The 24,000-nt window shown below is 34.7% G+C and overlaps 2 protein-coding genes and 1 pseudogene across 10 annotated transcripts; 1 reads left to right on the top strand and 2 right to left on the bottom strand.

Moving 5' to 3' along the window:
- On the bottom strand, window positions 4,677-6,944 carry LOC18591568 (UPF0307 protein BAV2974). 9 transcript variants are annotated; one of them, XM_018125719.1, is made up of 7 exons: window positions 6,401-6,944; window positions 6,239-6,287; window positions 6,085-6,136; window positions 5,773-5,942; window positions 5,498-5,673; window positions 5,323-5,411; window positions 4,855-5,136 (listed from the first exon to the last, which is right to left on the bottom strand). In XM_018125719.1, the coding sequence occupies exons 1-7, from the start codon at window positions 6,913-6,915 to the stop codon at window positions 4,997-4,999; spliced, it is 1,191 nt and encodes a 396-aa protein (XP_017981208.1). In that variant the 5' UTR covers window positions 6,916-6,944; the 3' UTR covers window positions 4,855-4,996. The 9 variants fall into 9 exon arrangements, 7 of the variants coding, with proteins under 7 accessions (XP_017981210.1, XP_007017822.2, XP_017981213.1 ...); XM_018125720.1 differs by having other exon boundaries at window positions 5,498-5,646; XR_001929046.1 differs by having other exon boundaries at window positions 5,048-5,136; window positions 5,533-5,673.
- LOC18591567 (ferredoxin--NADP reductase, leaf isozyme, chloroplastic) lies at window positions 7,107-10,159 on the bottom strand. The gene is given in 10 exon segments (XM_007017755.2): window positions 7,107-7,502; window positions 7,587-7,821; window positions 7,928-7,990; window positions 8,070-8,147; window positions 8,273-8,326; window positions 8,328-8,365; window positions 9,151-9,229; window positions 9,316-9,449; window positions 9,567-9,801; window positions 9,881-10,159. Coding segments are annotated over 10 exon segments (1,179 nt in total). The 5' UTR covers window positions 9,986-10,159; the 3' UTR covers window positions 7,107-7,344.
- On the top strand, window positions 13,130-20,093 carry LOC18591566 (annotated as a pseudogene).

Raw genomic sequence — 24,000 nt, 5'->3', positions numbered from 1 at the left:
ATTTCAACCAACCTTCAAAAGTAAGGATGACATCAATTAAAGTTGGCAACCTTCTTCTTATATTGTTTGTGGATTAATACTTGGCATTTATCATGCCAACCTGCCTTTCTCTTTTTCTATAAATTCCATTGTTTTCATGCTGAAATTCATGACCAATTACTATTAGCTTGGTTGTTAGACAAGTTGTTATTTCCTCCCTACATCCTGTAAATATATGGGGTTTGGCAAGAAAACGATAGAACATCTGCTTTCATTTAAAAACTCGCTACTAGCAAATGAAAGGGGTGAAAAAGCACGAGATTAAGACATAAAACCCAACATTTAAAGATGATTAGATAGGTCTGATAAAAATTTGTTGCATTTGTAAAAAAATATAGATATTTAACGAATTATGGGCAATATAAAGCTATATCTATGGCATTAATTCCTGATTAGCGTTGGTACCCAAAATGGATTATATGGTCCCAAAAAGCTACTCATAGATCATGGTCAGATATCCCAAAATTGTATTGCAAATTAATATATAATTCGAATACGAATTGTTCTCTTCATTTGTTATTAAGGATTTGAAGTTTTGCAACGTTAAAAAAATAAGATCAAATTTGTCCTTGTAATTATCTACCTCGCATATTCTTAATTAGCAAATGTTTAATAGATTACTGGTGTATAGCAAGTTACGTTCTTTAGTAGAATAAAGAAAAAGAGGGTCAAATTCTTAAGACTGCGTTTAATAACGAATCAAAGGTAAAAACCCTGTAGTTTGACTGCAAACATAAACCAAGTCAATACTGACGATGATGAAGCACAGAAATGTGAGCAGCCTAAGTCAAGTGCGGCGGGCTACGTTCTTGTATGTTCACTTGCTCCCTTCGTTAGACATTTTCAGTATGGCTTGTAAATTTTAATATAAACAAGAAAAAGAGTACCCAGAAAGGGCAAAAAAGGGTACAAGCCATCTTTGGTTAGCTTTTTCCTTAAAAGACACGTTTTTTTTTCCTCCCCTTTTCTCAAGGGTCTCAAAGGTCAACCTTGTAAACATAATCCTCCTGGTCTATTCTTGACTAGCCAATTTTATTATAAGTGAGTGGTGGCTTAAATTATATTACCCTTATAACCCATTTGGCCCACGACGGGATTAAGCAGAGTTTTATGGTTGAAAGTGGTTTCAGCAACTTCTAAATTAACTATGAATTAAAAAGAATTAAGGAAGGAAAATTAAAGGCAATCTATTTATGAGTTAACCTGTATATTTAGTTAAACAGCTTGGGGTTATTAAGCATTAATTAGGTTTGACAGAGAGAAATTGTCTAACCTGAAAACAACTACTTAAGAGATCTTTGATTCTGAAGATATGCCATTGAAAATATCTTTATATAGTTATATTTAGCTAGCTACGTCCATTAATGTACCCACAAATTAAAATATCCCAAGTCCTAATGCTGACATTTCCTTGGAGATAAACCTAAACAAGTGTTGTTTTGAATATGTCAGGCCCAGCCACCGCCTTAAACGACCAGGGAGGCGGCAGGGTTTTCTACTTCATTTTACAGTTAGCAACCTTCGCACGCCACGTTGGAAGACTGGTGAGTGACGAGACACGGTGATCGTCATCGTGCCTTGGAAATTCATAATTCTTATGTTATTGGCCGTGGGTCGTTCTCGCTTACAAGGATTGCTAGGCATGCACACTCAGCCTAAGACCGTTCAAAAACCAAATTAACTGATGAAAGCAATGAAAAACAAACGTTGACCCAACTTCTAATTTCAGTTCAAACCTCCTACTATTCTGTCAAATTATCTGGCAATTAAGATGTGACAAGAACTTAATACATCGGCATTTTTCCAAGCCTACTCGGTGGGTTAAATGTGAGGCAAGTCTTGTCTGTCTTGGGTATGAATCACATTTCAAGGACATGTTGTTGTCAGCACTAGTCAGAAGGTCCTCATCCATCTCGTGCTGAAAATCAAAAGCCACACGGATATCTGAACTTCTCCCAGTCGGCAATATCAGAGTCAAGGCTGCCTGTAATAGATTGCAATAGTGAATCCAGGGTCATCACCTCATGATTTGTTACTCAATTATGCATGTGAAAAGATCCACAAATTTGCAGTGGCCATGTCAATCAAGGACATCGTCGAATATAGCCAGAGAACTTGAAGAAAATTTAGAGAAGGTTCTACCGATCATGCATGCTACCGCATTAGATGATGTAAAAGTAAATGGGTGAATGTGATTGTAAATTATGACGTGACATTCTTTTGGTTTCACACAATTTCTTGTGAAAAAATTTGTCGCCACTCATCAAATCCCATTTTAAATTCAAGTTTAATTAACTTTCCTGATCTCTAGTCTGGTATGATAGCATTTTTTCCTGTCCACAATCGTCACGTTTGAAATTGGTATCTTTTGATAGATACGAGAACCAAACCTGGTTCTTGATTCCCTTGTCCTGTCTAACGAAACTTATCTCTGTGGTCGGTTCCTCCATGAGTATCAGTGGTTGACAGGACAAGAGGGAGATAATCGTTTCTGTAAGCAACTGAAACTTAAGCCTTCCAAAGAATCCAAACTCGCGCTTACCCGAAAATTGAACCTTAATTAAGTGTGCTACCATTACTTAATTCAGGGCTTGATCAACCTCGTACGTCGTCTAATCCTCAGGTCAAATGATACAAATTTTAAATTTTCCTCAACAACCATGATGGTAGATTCCTCTAACTACAAAACAAATCCAAGACTGATGTTTGAGTTTTAACCAGGTACTCATGATTGCTCTGGGGGACGGATAAACAGGTTAGACATCAATTACCTTCTTCAAGATGATATATATATATATATACACTTTCAGCCTGGGAGTTTTATTCTCCCCCTAACCCAGAAAAGGACAAACAGATACAGACACCAGCATGCTACTTACATCATTGAACCAACATGATTTTTTGGTTAGGACGATAAAGGAAGAGGGTGACCGGAAGTACATGTGAAATTGCAAAACCCAGTACCAAGAAAATCAATCAAGGCTCGTTACTAACATGCTCAAATCTGATCACAGATGTTAATCTGACCATATTTTACTGGTATGTATGCTTCGACGCCAACAAGAAAGTGACCTTTGCGGTTCACTGAATGTACTGATATTCACTAAATGTGTGGCTGTAGTCCAAGCATGTGAAACATCTGAACTTTGCAGTTTGCACATGTGAATAACATTTTCTCATTGCAACCTTATAGAATTCATTATTGATCACATACCATATATAAGATTGTTACAAACAGATACTTCTTCAAGTAGCGTATATATTTTTATAAAGTGAAATCTTAAAAAATACAATTATTAAAATTTTAAATTATATTTTTTCACATTTATTAACAAATTAAAGGCATTGCCTTTATTAACGTATACTGTCTTTATAATTACATTTTATTCATTTACTTATAAATTGTCGCAACAACTTATTTCTAATTTCTCGTCCCTCACCTACTATCTTTGTTTCATGTAGGGTCAATACTGTATAAAATCAACAATAGATCAAAGAAGAAAAATAGTATGTTCATGAATTAATGATATTAGACCAAAGAGCAGGCTGAAAATTAAATGATAGTGAAAGAGGTAGAACCCAAGTGCTACTCCTCTTGCTATACGGTAGAAAAGCCAAAATGAATATTAACGACAATGGTTAGGCTCATTGAAATTTAAACCAACCGTCATGAATTGTATCTGGCTGAGAAAATATTGGGACCACGAAGTGTTTTGAATAATAATATCTCTGCTAAACAAGCACCCACCTTTTTTTTTCTTCATTAATGTCAAAAGGTGTTAAACAGCTGGCCCTTTAGATAACATGTATCACTCGGCAAGAAAATGACATTTCCCAATTCCCATCGGTGAAAAAATTAATCTATTATTCTTGTTTCTGATTCACGCCTTGGCTTAAGCTTTTGTCATGGTAGCTTCTTCATCATGGGAAATCGTTGTCCGTCCTTAAGCTTAATTTTGATTACAAAAGAAGTGGGTTATATCAAGAGATTCGCCGACGATGTTGAAACAAAAAGGGTGCAGCAGTGCAAAAATTCAACTAGGAATTTCAAGAGTAGAAGCATGGGAAAGTTGTGTTGTTGTTTATGGTTGGGTTGTTGAGTGCGACTTCATCAGAAGAGAGCGAAACCTTATCAGGTTAGCAATGTGAAACATTGATTTTTGGCACTTAGATTGAATTCACCTGTATTTCACAGAGATGAATTCACATTTTGTTATTAGCTGAAATGCTGAAATCACATAATCATTTAGGTGATTGGAAGCACTCAAAAGAGATGCCATCATGCTATTCGGAATCTTCCAACAACGGATGGTGATAAGAATATTTAAGCAATCTCGATGCGTTTGCATACACTATTTTAAATCACAATCGGCTGATGCAAAAGGCAGGCCTGGTGAGAAACATTAAAACCCAATTATTGATGGAGTGTCAGGGTTGCTTAATTTAACAGGCAATCTTTTGTTGGTTTCTTATCACGACATATCTGTTGTTGTCTCATTGACGTCTAGTGGCAATGCTCGACGCTTTTCATTACTGAAAATATTAGTGATTGGTGTAACAATTAATGGAAACCCGAGGGACTCAACTATCGCACAAAAGACAGAAGATATATGGAGGAAGTCTACCAAACCTCGAGCTAGTCAAAGAGAAAGCCAGAGCTTACGATTTTATGTTAGACAAGGCAAAACAGTCAAGCCCACGAGTCTTTTTAGCATGACAAATTCATCCAACCCAATTAAGCCTAACATATAGCTTATCGACTTAGGCATGTTGGGTCACCCTTCATTTAAACATTGGGCTTGTGTTCTCATCATACTCCAAAGGATTTTGCAATTTCTAACACGAGGTTCTTGTCATATGTAGTATATAATAAGCATTCAGGGAATGAATTACTTATGGTACAAAATACTGATGTTACAGATCAATTTAATCAAAACTGTATTCGGTCGGCAATTGCCTAGCCAGGGTACGAAGAAAACGGGTGAGGGACTTTTTGGCACTCGTTACCGCCGCTTCTATTTTTGCCTTGTCTTCGTCCGTCACAGCTTGGCTTTGTTCTTGAATCGTTTGCACTCTTCGAACAAGTTTTCGCAATTCCTGTCAAAGTTGCAGCAACTTGATAAAATGAACATAAAAGCAAGAGCAAAAACTGCACAATAATTACACAATCATGTCATACAATGCAAAGAGGAATATAAGCGGTTCATGTAGGCCAATAACGAGTTATAGTTAAACCAATGTAGATGAATTGGATTATGCCCAACTGACTCCAAGTGCACATACTGATCAAAACAGTGGTCTCATAGGGAGTTTTCTTTAAAAGTTGGGTTTTGATGACCTTTTTCTTGCTTCTTTGTCTTTCAAAGAAAAACCTATATATCAACCAAGTGACTAACCATTAACCAATACATTCTTCACTTAAAGAACTTTTGACAACGAGTGAGAAATAGTATTTAACTTGAAATCCAATAGACAACATGACATTTTGCTTGCCTGACGATCAAAATCAATGCTGTTAACTGAATATACTTCATTTGTAATGTTAATGTCTTTACTGATCAACCCATCAAACCATCTATTTGCAATGTTGACATACTCCTGTGAACTCTGCATGTAAAACCCCAACAAGATAAACTGCATGTAATCAGCTTAAGCTCATTATTAGTCTTCAAATCACGAGGTGTAATTCAAACATCAATTACGATTTCTTCAAATTTGGTTTGCCATACTAACCTCGTATTGAATTTCTTCGAATTGATCATCACTGTCTCCTTCTTCTTCTTCTTCTTGCAGGATTTGCATCTTTGAACCTGCTAAAGCCTGAAGGGTTTTCTGATCACCAACTTTTGTAGCCTGAATCAAAGCATCCATCAATTCAGGTTCTGCTTCCCGAAGCAGTTTCCCTAGCACACATTCATTCCGGGTATAAAAAGTAGGGTCACAAAATATAAGCATAAAGCACTCACCGGGTAAACACAAGGAAACTACTATTGGAAAAGAAAATTAAAGGAATGCAAATCAATCTGGGCAAATCTACTTTCTTACCAATATAATTGAACTGCCTTCGCTTTCCCTCTCTAACATCAGGGCCGAGTCTCTGCAACCAAAAAACAAACATCTTGTCTTCCATAACATACATTCCAACGAGAAACAAAGAAATAACTCAACAAAGTATAAAACCTTCACTTTCCCAAAGTACCTTAACTAACATTAAAGCATCGAACACATCTTGTTCAAGAGAAGCAACTCTGAACATTCCCAGCAACAATGAAAATAAAAATGTTAGCTTCAATATATATACCATTTCAAAAGTTACAACATTTTTGCGTAATAAAAACATGGTTTTATGTTGCTACTGTACCTGAGGATGCGTTTAATCTGAGGAGTAGAGAAGGAAGCGAGGTCCATGCCCCAACGGACGGCGCGTCGAGCCTCGCGCTTCTTCTGGTTACGGCTCTTCTTTACATCTGAATCCGAGTCGCTGGTTTCACCGTCTTGGAGATCAGACGGAGCTGGAGCATTGCGTAATCTGACTCCGCATGGGCGGTGACGGGCTTTTCCGCGGAACGAAGTCGAAGTGGCGAAAGAGAAACATGGGGCGGTAGTTTTAGCCGATATTGTGAGCGGTAAGGGAGTGTAGAGGAAATGATGGAGTGTTGTCCGTGAGCAGCAGTAGTGATGGTGCTGCTGCAACTGCGGCCATTGCCTCAGAGGCCGTATTAGCCGTGCCATGCTCTGTTCGACCAACGTTCTGCTTTGAGACTCACCAGCTCCGGCAAGCAGTAGCCAGCGTTTTGGACGCTCCAAGCCTTTCAAAACAAAAGCCGCCTGATGGTAAATCTTTGCATTTTTGACACGTGTAGCTACTATTATCATATTTAACAGATTTAAAAAATAATAAAAGGAAAAAAATCTGGGTTTATTTGCTCTTGGCCCAAACTTGATCATGGCGTAGCAGCCGATCGTATTTTATTTGGTGGTTGGTGTTAGAAGCTGGGCTTGAGCATGAAACTGATTGCAAGAGGAATTAGCCTGAATCTAACAACAACAATTGCTAAACTAAAGAATGAACCTTAACATTGCCTTTCCATCAGGTAATTTGATTGAATGTGAGAAGAATGAGCTTCTCGTCACTTCAGATGATGACCAGAAAGTGTCGACTAAAGTAACACAGATGATTAGAAAATGCAATATTACAAGATACAGTGGAAAGGAGTTATCTCCTTCAAATTTGCACTATACAACCTGTCTTGAGGAAAGAATACATGAGTTGAGCTAAAAAATTCAACTTCTATATCAAATACGTTAAAAAATATATGGTGCGAAGTAGTGCAGGAGTAGAGGAAGTGTTGACAGAATGGCAAAATCCCCTGTAGAAATACAATGCAGCCAAGATCGGTAGACCTCAACGTTCCATTGTTCTGCTTTCTTTAATTGTCTCTTGTATTCAAGCCAATCAATACCTGGAAGAAGTAAAAGTTAGAGAAAATTAAATCATATTTATAAGATGCTAAAGTCAAAAATCTGCCTATGATACTTCAACTTACCATTTTTGGCAGCCAAAGAAGTCATGATTTCATCAATTCCCTTCTCCATACCCTCGAGCCCGCACATGTAGACATAGGTGTTATCTTTCTTGAGCAATTCCCATAGCTCTTCAGCATACTGGGCCATCCGGGTTTGAATATACATCTTCTCACCCTTGTCATTTGTTTGTTCTCTACTCTCGACGTAATCCACCCTGAAGTTATCTGGTGCCTTCTCCTTCATCTTCTCAAATTTCTGAGTTGAAAGCATAAGTGAAACAGATAAAAGTTCTGATCCAATATATTCCAGTCTGAAGAAAAGAGAATAAAGATGAATAATGTAGAGGTTAAAGATAGCTTACGTCCTTGTAGAGCAGTGAGCTACTTGTGGGTACACCCAAGAAGAGCCAAGCCAACCCATTAAACTGCATCTCATGCCAAAACAGGTCACGTACGTAACCATAACTTGCTATTTGCTTCGTAAGCGTTAGATATCACAATTACCTTGTAGTCATCATGCTTCTCAAAGAACATCTTCCATAAGAATGAACGGAAAGGAGCAATTCCAGTTCCAGTTGCAAGCTGAAACAAGGAAACCAAGCACAATTATGTTAATACATGCTCAAATATACAAGCTGATAATTATGTTAACACAAAAAGTCCTTATCGACATGATAATCTGGAAGGTGCTAATAACAAAAACATACCCTTATGATGGTGGCATTTGGATCTTTTGGCATAAGCATCTCTTTCCCAACAGGTTCCAGTGATCGTCCCATCAGCACCAGGCTTCAAGTCACCTGAATGAAAGAGATTGTGTTATCATAAAGCCAACAAATTTTCCCAGACTCCATAAGCTTTAATAACAAAAGTATCAACATGACATTTGGATAAAGATTAAACTGATTTGTCATGTCTTCAACCGAATCAGTAGGTGACTTCTCATATTTACAAGGGAGAAAACATTTCAAGTGTTCTTGGTCGCCAGTTTTGGCACCTAAGGCAAAGGGCATCAACCTTGCCAGCTGTTGTGAATCAATCTAACATATGAAGTTATGAAAAAACGAAAAAAAAGTGGGGAGATTTATCCTCCAATATGTTTACAATAAGGGTTTACGATCCATTTATAGGACCTAGAAGCTGTTACTGCGAATAGACTGGAAAGCAAGATGCTTATTTATGTTTCTGCAGTAACTTGCTGCCCGTTCTTACCACTAGAAAAATGACAACCCCATCCATATTAGAAATGATTATATGTAGAGACCATAACTTTTGATAATGCTAACAAACTATAACATCACATAGCTATGTATTTTGAACAGAGCTGGTAACTGCCAAACCAACCTGCTGCAGATTAAACGTATGCAATCTCAAGAAATTAAGAATAACAGTCATTAAGACATTGATCAGATTTGAGACTTCTGTCCTAGATGGTCTCTGGTATATTTTATTCAGGATATCAATCTTAAATATGCTACAAGCATGATCAAAGAGGGGGTTTCTTAGAATAATTACCCAGATGTACTTTCTGCAATGCTAGTCAGAAATACTAAATAAAAAGAATGAGAAATTTTAAAATTCCTACACAGGAAATTTGAGCAAACTCCTTTCACTATCTCTCCTTGTTCATTGGTGTAAACAAGCCTTTTGACACACAAGGAAACCTGCAATTACAAGCTCATCAGTATCAGATTAAATATCAATCGGAATGAAGAGACAAAACGAACTGTAGAAAGCTACAGGTCATTACAGTTTGAGAAGTGCCGAAGTCTCCCAAAGCACTACTGGCGATGGAGTACAGTCTAAGTTTGTGGGGTTTTCCGTTCTTGTCAATACCCTCAGGAGTGACACCAATGGATTGTCCTTCTCTGTAAGGCACTTCCCCTGTTTGCCATCCAACTTCAAATGATCAAATGCAGAAAGCTGACACAAGGCTACCGTCTATGGAAAAAATTGCTATCAGTTATTAAACCAAGCTCCTAAGTTGCTGAAAAATTTCACCTTCAGTGCTAAAAACCATGTGCCAAGTCTCTCCAGGAGCATCATCTCCAGTAATTTTGGTGTTGAGAAGGCACTTTCCAATGTAAGGATTCTTTGGCTTGAACTTGTTAACAACAACACCTTCGTCATCTTTCTTGGAAACTTTCACTACTTTTGCAGGAGCCTCCGTAGTGACCTGAGCTTTAATGGAAACCACATTTCCACCAGCGCTGACATTCCTGGAGTACCATACACTCTGCAGAAGAAACCATTAGACATAAGTATCAGAATAAATCATTCAATGCAAATCTGCTTTCTCCATTAAGCAATCATACCTTGTTGAAGTTCATTCTTTCAGATATAGTGATAGAGCTTTTAAATGAAAGAGAAGATGACTTGGAAGATGGGAGAGATACAGCAGCATTGACGGTCAGTGCCATTGTTTCTCTCACACAAAAGAATCACAGAGGCCTCTAAGCAGAATTGAGGCCTTGAAGTGGAGGACGAATTGAAGTCAAGTAGAACCAACAAGAGAAAGAACACGACAAAAAGAGGTGAAAAAGAGGGATGAAGAGACAAAACCTGGGAGAGGATTACGTTTTGGGTGGATGAGTGAGGTGGACAAATTCAGCGGCAGTAAGAGTATCTGGTTGGAAAAGCATTTCAATTGGTATTAAATTTTTAGTTATTTAATAAGTATTTAATTAATTGCCATAAATTTTGTTTTCTTATATCTTTTTAAAAGGTAAAAAATAAGTAGTAAAAATAATAAGCAAATGTAACCTAAGTTTTAGAAGTTTTAGTTACAAATATTATTTTTAATCTATTTTTTGTACATTACTTAAAAATATTTTAAAATAACATATTGTTTTGAAATATCGTTTAAAAATTTAAAAATTTCATTTAATATATTATTTTATCTAATTTAAGAAGAAATAATACTTTAATTATAGATTTTTTTTTTACAAAATATCACTTTAACTCGTAATTAAGCAATCATTAATATTTTCATTTTATATAATAAATAAAAGTGGTAGGAGTACGAAAACATGGCAGTAAATAAGTAATCTTCCTTGGTACTCTTTTTTTAGTTTTCAACCTCTCAATGTCACTTTAAGCCAAGGTGAAGTGATGAATTATGTTTTGGAAAAAGATAGGGTAAATTACACTGATACTTTCAATTTAAAATTATAATTACATGTGGATTTATTAGTTTTTCAAAATAAAAAATCTGCAAAAAAAAATATTTTTGTGACACATAAGTCTTGCTATTAGTCAATTGTCAATGTTTTCGCTAATTTAATAACGTGATAATATTTTTAAAATAGTTTTACCCTTTATTAATTTTAAAAATTACTACTATATAAATTAATTTTTTCATTTTTAAAAGTTTTATCTCTTTAAATAAAAAAAATTTCTTTAACCTGACCACGTGCAATCGGCTCTGGTGCTTAACTCACATTTCAATATACAACGCAATATAATCAATGTACGCTTAATGATTGAGAGGTTAAACTAACATGGTCTCACAGATTGAGACCCGGGATTCTGAGTGGGTGGGTTTCTAAGGATAAAAAGGAAAGTTCCATTTCAATATACAACGTAGTCCAATCAAAAAAGAAAGGACTACTAAAGCATCAGTACGAGACGGTGGGCATTGATCCTGTAAGTGGGTTGGCTACCCGTACTGCAATGGTCGCTCGGATAGGTTACGGTGACTATCCCCAGAGGCCCAAAACCCTGGTAGCAGCAAGTCGAGTGAATGATGGTTGCTCCATACGGGAGGGAATACTAGGGTTGTTAGGGGCGTTAAAACTAAAATAAGTTTGAAAGTTGTAGAGAGGATAGCGAAAAAGGCGTTAATCAAGAGAATACCCTATACATGAAAAGGGCTCAGAATAGACTCTTTGTTGAATCCCCTCCCTCAATTATTATAAAACAAACAACAACAAAAATGACCTGGGATTTTTGAAACAAAAAAAAAGTTTATGTTTTAAAATTTTCTATGCATTTGTTCTTTCATACTTCCCAAAAACATTAAACCTCTCTTAAGCCCTAACGATTCTAACTTTCTCAACCATTGCATTTGAAACGAAAAAAAAAAGTTTCACTCTTCTGTTTTAAAATTTTCTATTCATTTTGTCTTTCATACTTCCCAAAAGCGTTAAACCTCTCCTAAGTAAGTTTTTCTCTTTAGTTTTAAAATTTTCTATTCATTTCTTTTTCATACTTATCAAAAACACTAAACTTCTCTATGGATTTTAGAATCATTCGTCGCATATTTAGGTTTTTGAATCATTGTGTTCTTCTTATTACTTGCATTCTCATTTTGACTAAAATATTCTTGTTGTCAACCAACAACAAGAAATATAAGAGTCTTAGTCATTAATCTATCTATTTCTATTATCTTGACTTTAACTCATATTTTGTTAACTTATCATTATAATGTCGCCCATGGTGGTGACTCTATTATTGTTGGAGAAGAGATAGAAGGTGTCGTTGAAAAGGCATAAGTTGTGATTTCGCACGATTTCAGTTTAATTTTTAAATATGTTGTGACTTCGCACGATTTCAGTTTAATCTTTATATATGCTGTGACTTCGCACGATTTCAGTTTAATCTTTATATATTGTGACTTCGCATGATTTTAATATAATTTTTAGTTTCTCAATCTCTATCTTCCTCAGCAAGTGTAGGTCTAATATTTTTTCTACTGTTAATGTTCAATTATGAAATTAGATAAGCATTGACTTGTATTATCCCGTTATTTTTTGGAGATCTTTTTAGCTTGACTACCTGTCGAAACTCCAAAAATATTGATTCCAATAGCAAAACACTTAATTTTATGAGGGTTTAGGGGTTTAGGGTTTAGGCTTGACCCACGTATTGCAACTCACAACTCAGTATTGTGCCATCATATTTTTTTATGTTTAGACGGGCTTCGCGCATACAGTCTCCTTCAGTTGCTGCAGCCACTAGTTTCTCTCTAGTGTTTTAGGGTAAAACCCTTCTGAAATCTAGCTTCTTATGCCAAAAAGAGTCTTCCACCAGTTTCGGATGTTAGACTTGTTATGGCATTTTAGCTTTTGATATCAAGAAATTAATCTTCAAAAAAAATTTCTTAAGCCCTAATGGATGCAAACATCATTCGTCGCATTTGAAGTTTTTCAATCATTCTATTCTTCTTATTACCTCCATTATGATATTTACTCAAATATTCTTGTTGTCAATCAAAAACAAGAAAGATTTATTTTCTGCCAAACCACCAGTTTTTTATGCTAGATTTGTTATGGCATTTTAGCTTTTAATTCAAAAAATTTACGTTCAAAACAAATTTCTTAAACCCTAATGGATGCAAACATCATTCGTCGCATTTTGAAGTTTTTCAATCATTATATTCTTCTTATTACCCCCATTTTGATATTCACTCAAATATTCTTGTTGTCAACCAAAAACAAGAAAGATTTATTTTTTACCAAAGTTATTGTTACTGTATTTTCATGGTTGGCATTACTACTAGTTATATTGAAAATACCTTTCTATCCGGGTTCTATTATTTATTCAAAGAGGTTGCTTGGCTAAATATGTATGAGATATTTTTACATGTAGAAGATGTGAGAGCGTTAACTGCTAATCTGTGTATTTCTGTTGCCTTGACTTCTGTTCACATCCTCTTGGATTATCATTATGATGATGAAATTGACCAAATATTTGTTAATCTATTTGGAAATGGGCTTGCTGATGCTCACGATTTTATCCGAAGGGAAGAAGCTGTTCATAACCCGGATGACGCTATTCTCGATGTTGGTGAGCATAAGACTGTCGATGGGGTAGCCCCGAATGTTCATGACCCACTTGCAATTGGTGACACCACCGACAATGCAGCTGATGACGGGGCAGTCTTGAATGTTCGTGACCCACTTGTAGTTGGTGACCACATCTACAATGCGACTGACGACGGGGCAATCTTGAATGTTCGTGACCCACTTGCAGTTGATGACCAAGGTGGTGTCGTGACTGTCGACATGGTAATCCAGGGTGGTCGTAACCCGAATGCAGGTGTTGTCCAAGATGGTGCCCCCACCAATGTGGTTGTGCCTCATGCTCGTGACGTAGTTGTTCAAGCTGGTGCCGAGGATGCGGTTGCTTCGGTAGCTCACCATAGTATTGTCCAAGTTGGCGATGCTACTCCCTTTAAAGGTGCAGATGTCATTTCTACTCCCGGTGAAAAAGGAGCTATAAATGCTCTAAAGGTTGAGGAAAAGATTAAGGGTTTACTAATAGTCAAAAGGTTGGTATAGTTTTGTTTTAGAATAATGTTCTTCTTTTTTTAGCTTTATTTGTTATATTTTGAAGAATGGAACCCCTTCTCTTAAAAGACACTGTTACGTGGCAAGGAATTTCCATTCATACTCTGAATCCCTAAATGTTTTTGGTTTCTTTTATTTTCAGAGAATCGAAATCGAGTTCTTCGAAATTACTTCACAGTAAAGCTGAGAAGTTTGAGATCCAAGCTGGGATGTCTTTGTTTATGGATATTATTATCAATTCTCTTTACAGCAACAAGGATATTTTCCTCAAAAAGTTAATCTCCAATGCTTCTAATGTATGTTCTCTATCTTTCTTTTGTTAATTGTTTTAAGTTTATTTTTGAAATGGATTTTTTTTAGTTTAGGCGTTGGACAAGATTAGGTTCTTTTCACTTACAGACAAAGAAGTTTTGGGTGAAGGTGACACTGCCAAGCTGGAGATCTAGGTTAATGCTGCACATTAGAACATTGTTTTATATAATATAAGTATAGAAAACTAAACTCGTGTTAACCAATAATTTCAAGGACAATTTCTGTAATGCTATAAAATGAGCATGTGAATGTAGAATTTTTATAATGCTATAAAATGAGCATGTAAATGGAGAATTTCTATGTGAATATTGATGCATGTAAAGTAGTATTATAACTTTTCTTAGCCTTAAAATGCAATGGCATTGCAAATTAAGTAGGACAAAGAGAAGAAAATTCTTTCACTTCGTGACAGAGGTATAGGAATGACCAAAGAAGATTTAATCAAGAACTTAGGAACAATTGCGAAGTTTGGACCTTTTGGTAAGTAAATCCTAGGTTTATTTGCTGCAATTGGTATTGTTAAAGCAGAATAAAATTTGATTCAAGTATTAATGACGTAATAATTGATTTTTTTCCTTTGTGTGTAACATTTGTTGAGAAAATGCAGAGCAGTGGAGACCTTAACCTGATTGGTCAGTTTGGAATTGGGTTCTACTCTGTATATCTGGTGGCAGACTGTGTTGAAGTCATTAGTAAACATAATGATGACAAATAGTGAGTTTTCTGAGTTTAATGCAGTTGTTATAGAGGTGTTTGATTGATCATTAAATAATTATTTAATGAATATGTTTTGATTTTCAAGTATGCACGGGAATCAAAAGCTGATTGGGCATTTGCAATTTATGATGATACTTGGAATGAACCACTGGGACGTGGTATTGAGATTAGATTGCATCTCAGGGATGAAGCTCAAGAGTACTTGGAAGAGGGCAAATTGAAGGTTGGTATAACTTAAGAGGTCTGCTGGGTTTTGTTGTGGAAATTGGCCAAGAAACAATAAAGATAAAACCTAGAGAAATTAAGCAAACAAAAAAACACAAGAATTTATATCTTTCGGCCTTTTGCCTACGTCCACGGAGTGAAACTGTTCTTTCTATTACTGAGAAATTAAAGTACAATAAATTGACCTCTATGGTTCCCCAAACCAACCAAAGATCCCTTACACACTCTTTCTCAATAACCTCTTAAGAACACTCACTCAAACCACTATAGCTCCACCTAGAGCATACAAGGTGTTCTCTCTTTAGAGCTTTTAAAGCACTTCTTGTAATTCTAAAGCCTAGAAATTCACTTTTATAGTATAAAAGTTCAAAGTAGAATGTAATTAGGACTCAATGTGGAATAAGAAGTTTAAAATTATATAACTACTTAATGTTGTACACAAACAAGAATCCTAATCAAATAAAATTTAGAATTCTAGTCAACCTAAAACTCAACAAATCTCCACCTTTGACTTGAATTCAAACTCCTTAAACCTCTTCCACCAGTAGCACTTAATTGTAACTTCCTAACTTCACCTATTTTCTAGGACCTTGAACAACTCTCTAAGCATAAAACTTTCCAAATCATTGGCCTTTATAACTACCACGACTACACATACTGAATCAAGCATGGTCCAACACTCGATTCCATAAAATGGCCAATGCATCTGTGTAGCTGTCAAGTCAATGGCACTAATTGACTTCGAAAAGGGACCTCGACGACCCTTCCAATTCACTACTGGCAAGATTTTTCATCCTTTCACCATCATCCACACCATGGGAATCTTTCATCACCTCCTCAGCAAATGAAATCTCACTTTGGAAGCTACCATTCCCTGTGCACTGTTCCCATCCTTTCGAGACCTCACATTCTAGACGATACAAGCCATTATGCAAATTTTCCCTCATCAGGACCATGTCGCCTTGTGTGACTTTTACCACTCAATCACAAGCAAAATATTCATACCCTTTGGAGTCTAATAGGCTCAATGATATTAGATTCTTACGTATCTTTGGGACACAGTCCACACCACCCAAAGAACGCATAACCCCATCAAACATTTTGATTTTCACCACTCCAAGACCCATGACTTTTACTACTGACTTATTATCCAAAGTCAAATTCCTAGCCACTTCTTCTTGAAGTAAATCAAAACAATCTTTTTGATAACATATGTGAGAACAAAAGCAGAATCTAAATACCAATCAGAATTTGCATCCATATTTTCTGAGATTGTAAGGACAGCACAAGCATCACCTTCAGCAACGAAAGCACACTCACCTTTATTCTTATTGTTTTCATTCTCTTTTATAAGATAATCCCTTTTAATATGTCCATACCCTTTGCATTGAAAGCACTGAATATTGTTGGATCTAGACTTGCCACCCTTAAATCCCATACCGGTTGACTTCCTCTTACAAACCTTAGTTACCAATGCCAAGCCACTTGGATCTCTATCCCCTTCCTTACTTTTCTTTCGGGCTTCATGAGACATTAATGTTGTTTGTGCTTGTTCTAACGTTATTATATCCATCTCACATATCACAGATTCCACAAATACCTCATAGGAGTCTGGAAGCGAAGCTAAGAACAACAGTGCCTTTTCCTCTTCCTCTACCTTCACATCAACCTTCTTCAACTGATCAATGATCCCATCGAATTCATTCATATGCTTCATGAGGTCTTCATTCTCCTCTATCTTTAAGCGATACAACTTTTGCCTAAGCTGCAACTTGTTGGAAAGACTTTTCGTCAAGTAAATCTTCTTTAACTTTGCCCACAATCTTGGAGCAGAATCCTCATCAATAACATGGTTGAACATGTTATCTCCAATGCAAAGCTGAAAAGTGCTCACACATCTTTGCTCTAACTCTGCCCATTCAACATCTTTCATGTCATCTGGTTGTCCTTCCTCCTTTCCTAGCAAAAGGTGCATTAAATCTTGCTGCACAAGGAGATCTTTCATCCTTCTCTATCACTGCGTAAATCTAGTCTTCCCATCAAACTTCTCAATTGAAAAATTCATAGAACTAGTGACTTTTGACATCCTTGTCGAATCTTGAATTTACCGAACCCGAAGCTTTGATACCAATTTATTGTGGAAATTGCACAAGAAACAATAAAGATAAAACCCAGAGAAATTAAGCAAACAGAAAAATACAAAAATTTATGTGGTTTGGTCTCTTACCTACGTCCACGAAGTGAAACTGTTCTTTCTATTACTAAAAAATTAAAGTTAAATAAATTGACTTTTATGGTTCTCCAAAACAATCTAAGATCCCTTACACATTCTTTCTCAATAACCACCCAAAAACACTCACCCAAACCACTCTAGCTCCACCTAAAGCAAAAGACAGAGTTACAAAGTGTTCCCTCTCTAGAGCTCTTAAAGCACTACTTGTAATTCTAAAACCTAGAGATCCACTTTTATAGTATAAAAGTCCAAAGTAGAATGTGATTAAAATTCAATGTGGAATAAGAAGCTTAAAACCATACAACTATTCAATATTGTATACAAACAAGAATCCTAATCAAATAAGGTCTAGAATTCTAGTCAACTTAAAACTCAACAGGTTTATTTGTGAATTATTTTATCTTTCATATTGCCATCCTTTGTATTTTTATCTTCATACACTTGTAGTTTGATGTATTATATAAATAATAAAACATGCTGTGGTTTTATCTGCAGGAATTGGTGAAGAAATATTGTGAATTCATCAACTTCCCCATCTATATCTGGGCAAGCAAAGAGGTTGGTGTTGAGGTACCTATCAATGAAGATGAGTGGAGTGATGAGGAGGAAACCAGTATATGTCACTGAAAGCCAGCCTGTTATTGTTAATTTAAGACTTGCTGATATGGTTTTCTAGCCTATTAATCTTTATTTAGACTTGCTGATACCATTTCCCCTTAATGCTATAAGAGTAACCATGGTCTGATCATCTTTTTGTTTTTATTCTTTTTATTGCTACAAACAGCTGATAGCACTTCTGAGGAAGGGGAAGATGAAAATGCTGAGAAAAGTGAGCATGAAGACACTGAGAAGAAACCAAAGACAAAGAAGGTGAAGGAAACTTCTTATGAATGGGAGCTTCTGAATGATGTTAAAGCTATATGGTTGCGCAGTCCAAAGGATGTTAAAGAGGAAGAATACACAAAATTCTATCACTCTCTAGCAACGGTAATTTGCCATAAATTTCCTAACCTGAAGAACATTATGGAGAAGTTTCCAACCTTCACAAAGTATAATTTCTCCTTATTTATTGTTTGTATATTTGTGTTTCTCTGCAAGAGTTTGGTAATGAGAAACCCTTGGCCTGGAGCCACTTCAGTGCCAAAGGTGATGTTGAGTTCAAGGCTGTTTTGTTTGTGCCTCCTTAGGCTCCTCATGAACTGCATGAGATTTATTATAACTCCAACAAAGCCAACTTGAAGTTGTATGTTAGACGAGTTTTTATCTCTGATGAATTTGATGAGCTTTTACCAAAGTATCTTAGCTTTTTGAAGGTAATTGAAGATATTCTAAGTTCTTTTAGTTGACTTGAATCTGCACCAATGAGGTTTTTGAGACATTTTTTCTGGTTATCTAATAGGTTTTTCAATGAATACTCCATCGAGCAGGGTCTTGTTGATTCTGATACTCTACCACTCCATGTATCACGAGAGATGCTACAAGCCCGCAGCAATTTGAAAACGATCAAGAAGAAACTCATTAGGAAAGCCCTTGATATGATTTGTAAAATTGATAAGGAGGATTCTGATGAGTCCAGTGGCAAACATGAGAAAGGCACGTTATAACTGCTTTTTTATACTGACTTGGAATTTGATTTACAAATAATTCTCCAGACTATGACCTAATGACCTTTCCAAAATGAAACTCTTACAGTCCAAGTGTTTTCTGGGATAGTATTGACGCTGAATATTGATGGTGATGCAGAAGTTGAAAAATCTGGTGCAGACGATGACAAGAAAAAGGGTCAATATGCTAAGTTCTGGAATGAGTTTGGAAAATCCATTAAACTTGGTATCATTGAGGATGCAACCAACAGAAAACGCTTGGCAAAACTCCTTCGATTTGAGAGGTATTTGACTTGATTTATGTTTTTTCCCATTCGCATTTAGTTGTTGAGGCAATCTTTAATTTCTTTGACTAATGGTATATGACTTGATTTATGGTTCTTTGACTAATTTATTGGGGCAATCTGCTGGCAATGACGAATGGTATATGAATTACATGCAGCACCAAGTCAGATGGTAAATTGACTTCGCTAGGTTAGTACATCTCTAGAATGAAAGCAGAACAGAAGGATATTTTCTACATTATAGGCACCAGCAAGGAACAGTTGGAAAAATCTCCACTCTTGGAGTAGCTTAAGAAGAAAAATTATGAGGTACTGCAAAACATTTGTTGTTAACTTCAGATATATATATTTACTTGATTCAAAACCATCCTTTTCACATCTTTTCTTCTATTTACTTTATTTCTCTAATATGTGTTTGTCTTGTTTTCATATGTGTTAAATGCCTTTCTGCTTGTAGGTTATTTTCTTCACAGATCCTGTCGATGAGTACCTGATGCAGTACCTGGTGGATTATGATGGCAAACAGTTCCAAAATGTATCCAAGGAGGGCTTGAAAATTGGGAATGTAGAAGAAACGGAGACCAAGACAGAGACAAAAGGAGCAGGTAGTCCAAAAGGTGAAGCTGAACCAACCAGCAATGATGTAGATACAAAGCCTTCTGATATCAAGAATGAATTGTAGATGGTCTGAAGCCTCGGGATAGTTTTTTGTTTTTGTGCTCTGATCTCTTAAGACAACAGGAAGAAACTGCATCATGATGCATTTTAAGTCTGAAACTTCAATCAAAGAAAACATTAGAACCATAGTTGCAGGAATTTTGTCTTTAGCATTTAATCTATGTCGAGAGGTGCCGAAATTAAGCTATCCATTTTTTTTTTCTCTTTTAATGCATGTTAATGTTTTTCAGATTTTCACCTATTGATGGTCGTTTCTCATTAACTTCGTTGGATATGAAGTGGGGCGAAAGCCTCGAGACATAAGGCTTTCCCAAGTAGGTTTGGTAGTCATACGGGCTTTCTCAGGGCATGGCTCTTTGCACTGGTTTTCAATAGCCGAGGGCCATGAGGCCCAATGTAGGATCAGGGGAAAATTCCTTCCCTTATCTTATTTCTGAGTCTGCTAAAAGTAGACTTAGGCCTTCTTCCTTGTGTTTGCTTATTACTGGATCATTACGTTTTTCTTTTTCTTGGACGGTTATGAATTTTATTATCCGAAGGCTAAGTTAACGATTTTTTTTATCTTCCTGGAACATAAAGGAATCCTAAATCTGTATTGATGATAAGCTAACAACACGTAGTCTTCGTCAGCAAGTGTAGGTACAAAGTCTTTTGCGGTGCTAGCGATAGATCATGAAATTAGATAAGCCTTAACTTGTATTATCTTATTATTCTTTGGAGACCTTTTCGGCTTGATTGTTCGTCCAAACTCCAAAAATATTAACTCTAACAGCAAACCACTCAATTTTATGAAGTCACTTTTACTGTTTTGCTGTCGCTTCTAGTCCGGATATCTATGTCCAGCCATTGGTGGATTCGCTGATAAAGCCCGTGAGTGGAAACCCAAAGAAGGCCTGCCTGATAAAACAGTTTAACCAGAGGGGTTAAATAATTAGATTGAAGATATCTCAATTTAGTTGTTTACTAATTATTTAATTAATTATTATAAACTTTGTTTTTTATATTTTTGGATAAAATCTACATATATCCTTTATGGTTAGTTTTTTACCAAAAGACAATAACAATCTTTCTTTTATAATTTTTTTATTTTTTATTTGCTTAATCAAAAAACCATTTGAGTGTTTTTGGATTTTTTATGACTTGTCTCACCCATTTTTATTTGATTTTTTAAGTATTAATATAAAAGCCATTTAGAGAAGCACATGCAGCAAGTGAACTTTAAGACAAGTATACTCCTTTTTTTTAAGTTCTAAACCTCTCAATGTCCCTTTTAAACCTAAGCAGGCATGTAGGGTGAGATGATGAATTTCGTTTTCGAGATATAGATAAAGTAAAATATCAAAGCAATGAATTTCGTTTTCGGGATAAAGATAAAGTAAAATATCTTTGTTAAAAAATTTGTAAGGAGAAGTGATTATTTAGTTTTCGTGATAAGGATAAAGTAAGATATCTTTGATAAAAAATTTATAGGGCAAAATGATGAATTTCATTTTCCAAAGGAAAGATATCTACCATAAAAAATTTTAATAAAATTAAATGAGATGATAATTTTATTACTTTAAATTTATTTCCACAATTAAATTTATTGTGACAATGATTCAATTATGAGTTTCTTTTTAGTTTTTGACGATAATAAAATTAATAGAACTCTTTAAAAAAACTAATAGAATTAATTGAAAATTTGAAGTGTTTAGATACACTGTTAAAAAAAAGTTTTAGAAGATATACTGAATATTAAGAGCCTGTTTGGTATGATTTTTTTTAGCTTAAAAGCTATTATAAAACTCTTATGAAAAATGATAATTTTTAAAATTAAGTTAAAATTATTTAGTAAATTTCTTTTTATAAGTTCTTTTTAATAAATTATAATTTTTGTTAAAATTATCATAAAGGGTATTTTTTTTGATAGGGTAATATTGTAATTATTTTTAACAGATAAAAATATTTTTAAAATAAAATTAAATTTTTTTATAATTTTTTAAAAAAAAGAGAAGAAAAAGCTCAGGAAGTTTTTTTTTGAAAATTTTATTTTTTTAAAAAAAATTACTTTTTTTAATAACTTTTCAAAATTTATATTTAATCTGACTGTTTTATTGTTATTGTCATTTCAATTGCACATGACAATAATAAAATGCAATCGAATCTTGTCATTTTTATTGCTTCTACATCTTTTTGAAAAATTTTATTTTTAAAAAAATTAACTTTTTTTAATAACTTTTTAAAATTTATATTTAATCGTACTGTTTTATTGTTATTGTCATTTCAATTGCACATGACAATAATAAAATGCAATCGAATCTTGTCATTTTTATTGCTTCACATCTTTTTTAAATTTCAAAATATTTTGTTTAATTAAGGATGGAGAATTGGAAGAACATCCGCTCTGCTTACCCTGTAAAAAAATAACAAAAGTTGAATTCTATTGAAAAATAGATATAAAATAAATATTATAAATTTTATAGAATTGAAGAGTTTATCAATTAATTCTACCAAATCATTCAATGTACCCCTAATATTTAAAAAAAAAAAGAGAGGAAATATTTGTTATTAACAAAAATTGTAATCATATTATCATTGACTTACAACAATCATAAAAATAAAAAATATACAAACGATTAGGATAGGCTAATTAGTATATGTATTTATATCAATTTTAAAACAAGATTCTAAATCTAAAATACAAAATTGAAGTATAAAGAGAGATAAAACTTAAAAAACTATTGCAATGAAAAATCATACAAATATATGTCCGGACAAGGTTAAATAAAAAGATCGTATAAAGAAAGATGAAACTAAAAAAACTATTACAATGAAAGCATACACCTCGGCAGGGTTTGAAGGAGGCAACTCGTCCTTGAGACTCATCACTCACCACAATCAAGAAATCGGCTTAAGGCTGTTGAAACTATGGGTGTTGGTGGTGAAGAAAACAAAAACAAAAGAACCTAACAATGCACCCTATTTATATTCAAGCATGCGGCGCTAAAAGCTGGTAGAACAAGTATTCCTAAACTCTAATGCCTAGGTCATCATATTTGATGGTAAACGTTTTCACCTTCCACTGGAGCCCGTGACTAAGGCCCAATGAAGGCCTTTGTGTTAAAGCAGCTTTCAAAAGCGTACTTGAAGTTTGGTCCAATTCAAATAAACAAGCAAACAAGCTCTGGCATTATCCTTGGGCTGTGAAAATTAGATTAAAGTTCAACATTTGTGCTATTTCAAGGGAATTGTAAATAATAGAACTCGTTTCCCCTTCATGGATATAATTAGTAAGTGGTTCTAGAATGTTGGTATTTTTTATGAAGCAAATAAATAAAACTTTGGTTATTCTGTCCTATACCAGGTGAGTTAGATTAATCGAACGAATATATAGTATAATAAACGAAAAATGATTAGGTTAAATTATTCTTATCCTTTTACTTTATTTGTTTGGTAGATCTCAAATAATAGAATAGATATGAGATAAATAATGGTAGTTGTTTTTTTTTTCTATTATTTTTATTGTTGAAAATGCGCTTACACAACACAACAGAAAAGTTATTATACGCCAAATGCTAGATGAAATTAGTAGTAATTTTTATCTCACCCAGCTTAGTGTTCTCGGATATATGTTGGGTTTATTATTTTTATTATTTATTTATTTAATCAAAAAATTGAGCACTTTTAAATTTATTTTTTTTTTACTTTTCTCTCACTTTCTCTCCTCACAAATTTTTTTTTTTAAATTGTTGCATACACGTTAAGGTTACAAATAAAAAAAAAGAGAGAGAAGACATTTAGAGAAGCATTTGCAGCAAGTGAACTTTAAGGTAGGTAGACTATTTCTTTTAGCATGTAGGGCGGAGGGTAGGCATGTAAGTTGACGTGATGAATTTCGTTTGCGGAGTAAAGGTAAAAGTAAGATATTTTTTATAAAAATTTTTAATAAAATACGATGAAATGATATATTATTATTTTAAATTTATTTCTACAATCAAATTTATGACTCGTTCTCATGGTAATAAGGGACGGAATTAATCAACTTTTTATTGGACAGTCAAAGACAAAGGACTAAAGGTTAAAAATTTAAAAAACGAATAGGTTGAACTTAAC

The sequence above is a fragment of the Theobroma cacao genome, chromosome 8 (assembly GCF_000208745.1).
Source record: "Theobroma cacao cultivar B97-61/B2 chromosome 8, Criollo_cocoa_genome_V2, whole genome shotgun sequence".
NCBI lineage: Eukaryota > Viridiplantae > Streptophyta > Magnoliopsida > Malvales > Malvaceae > Theobroma > Theobroma cacao.
Note: the sequence above shows the minus strand (reverse complement) of the source record. Positions and strands in the feature narration are given on the sequence as shown.

Bases quoted from the DNA above. Each gene is read 5' to 3' on its own strand.
- LOC18591568 (XM_018125719.1), bottom strand. From the start codon at position 6,915: ATGATAATAGTAGCTACACGTGTCAAAAATGCAAAGATTTACCATCAG. The intron at 5,943-6,084 runs GTAAGAAAGTAG...AATGTGTGCTAG, and splicing joins AAGGCAGTTCAATTATATTG to GGAAACTGCTTCGGGAAGCA. The intron at 5,137-5,322 runs GTATGTGCACTT...CAACTTTGACAG, and splicing joins TGAGACCACTGTTTTGATCA to GAATTGCGAAAACTTGTTCG.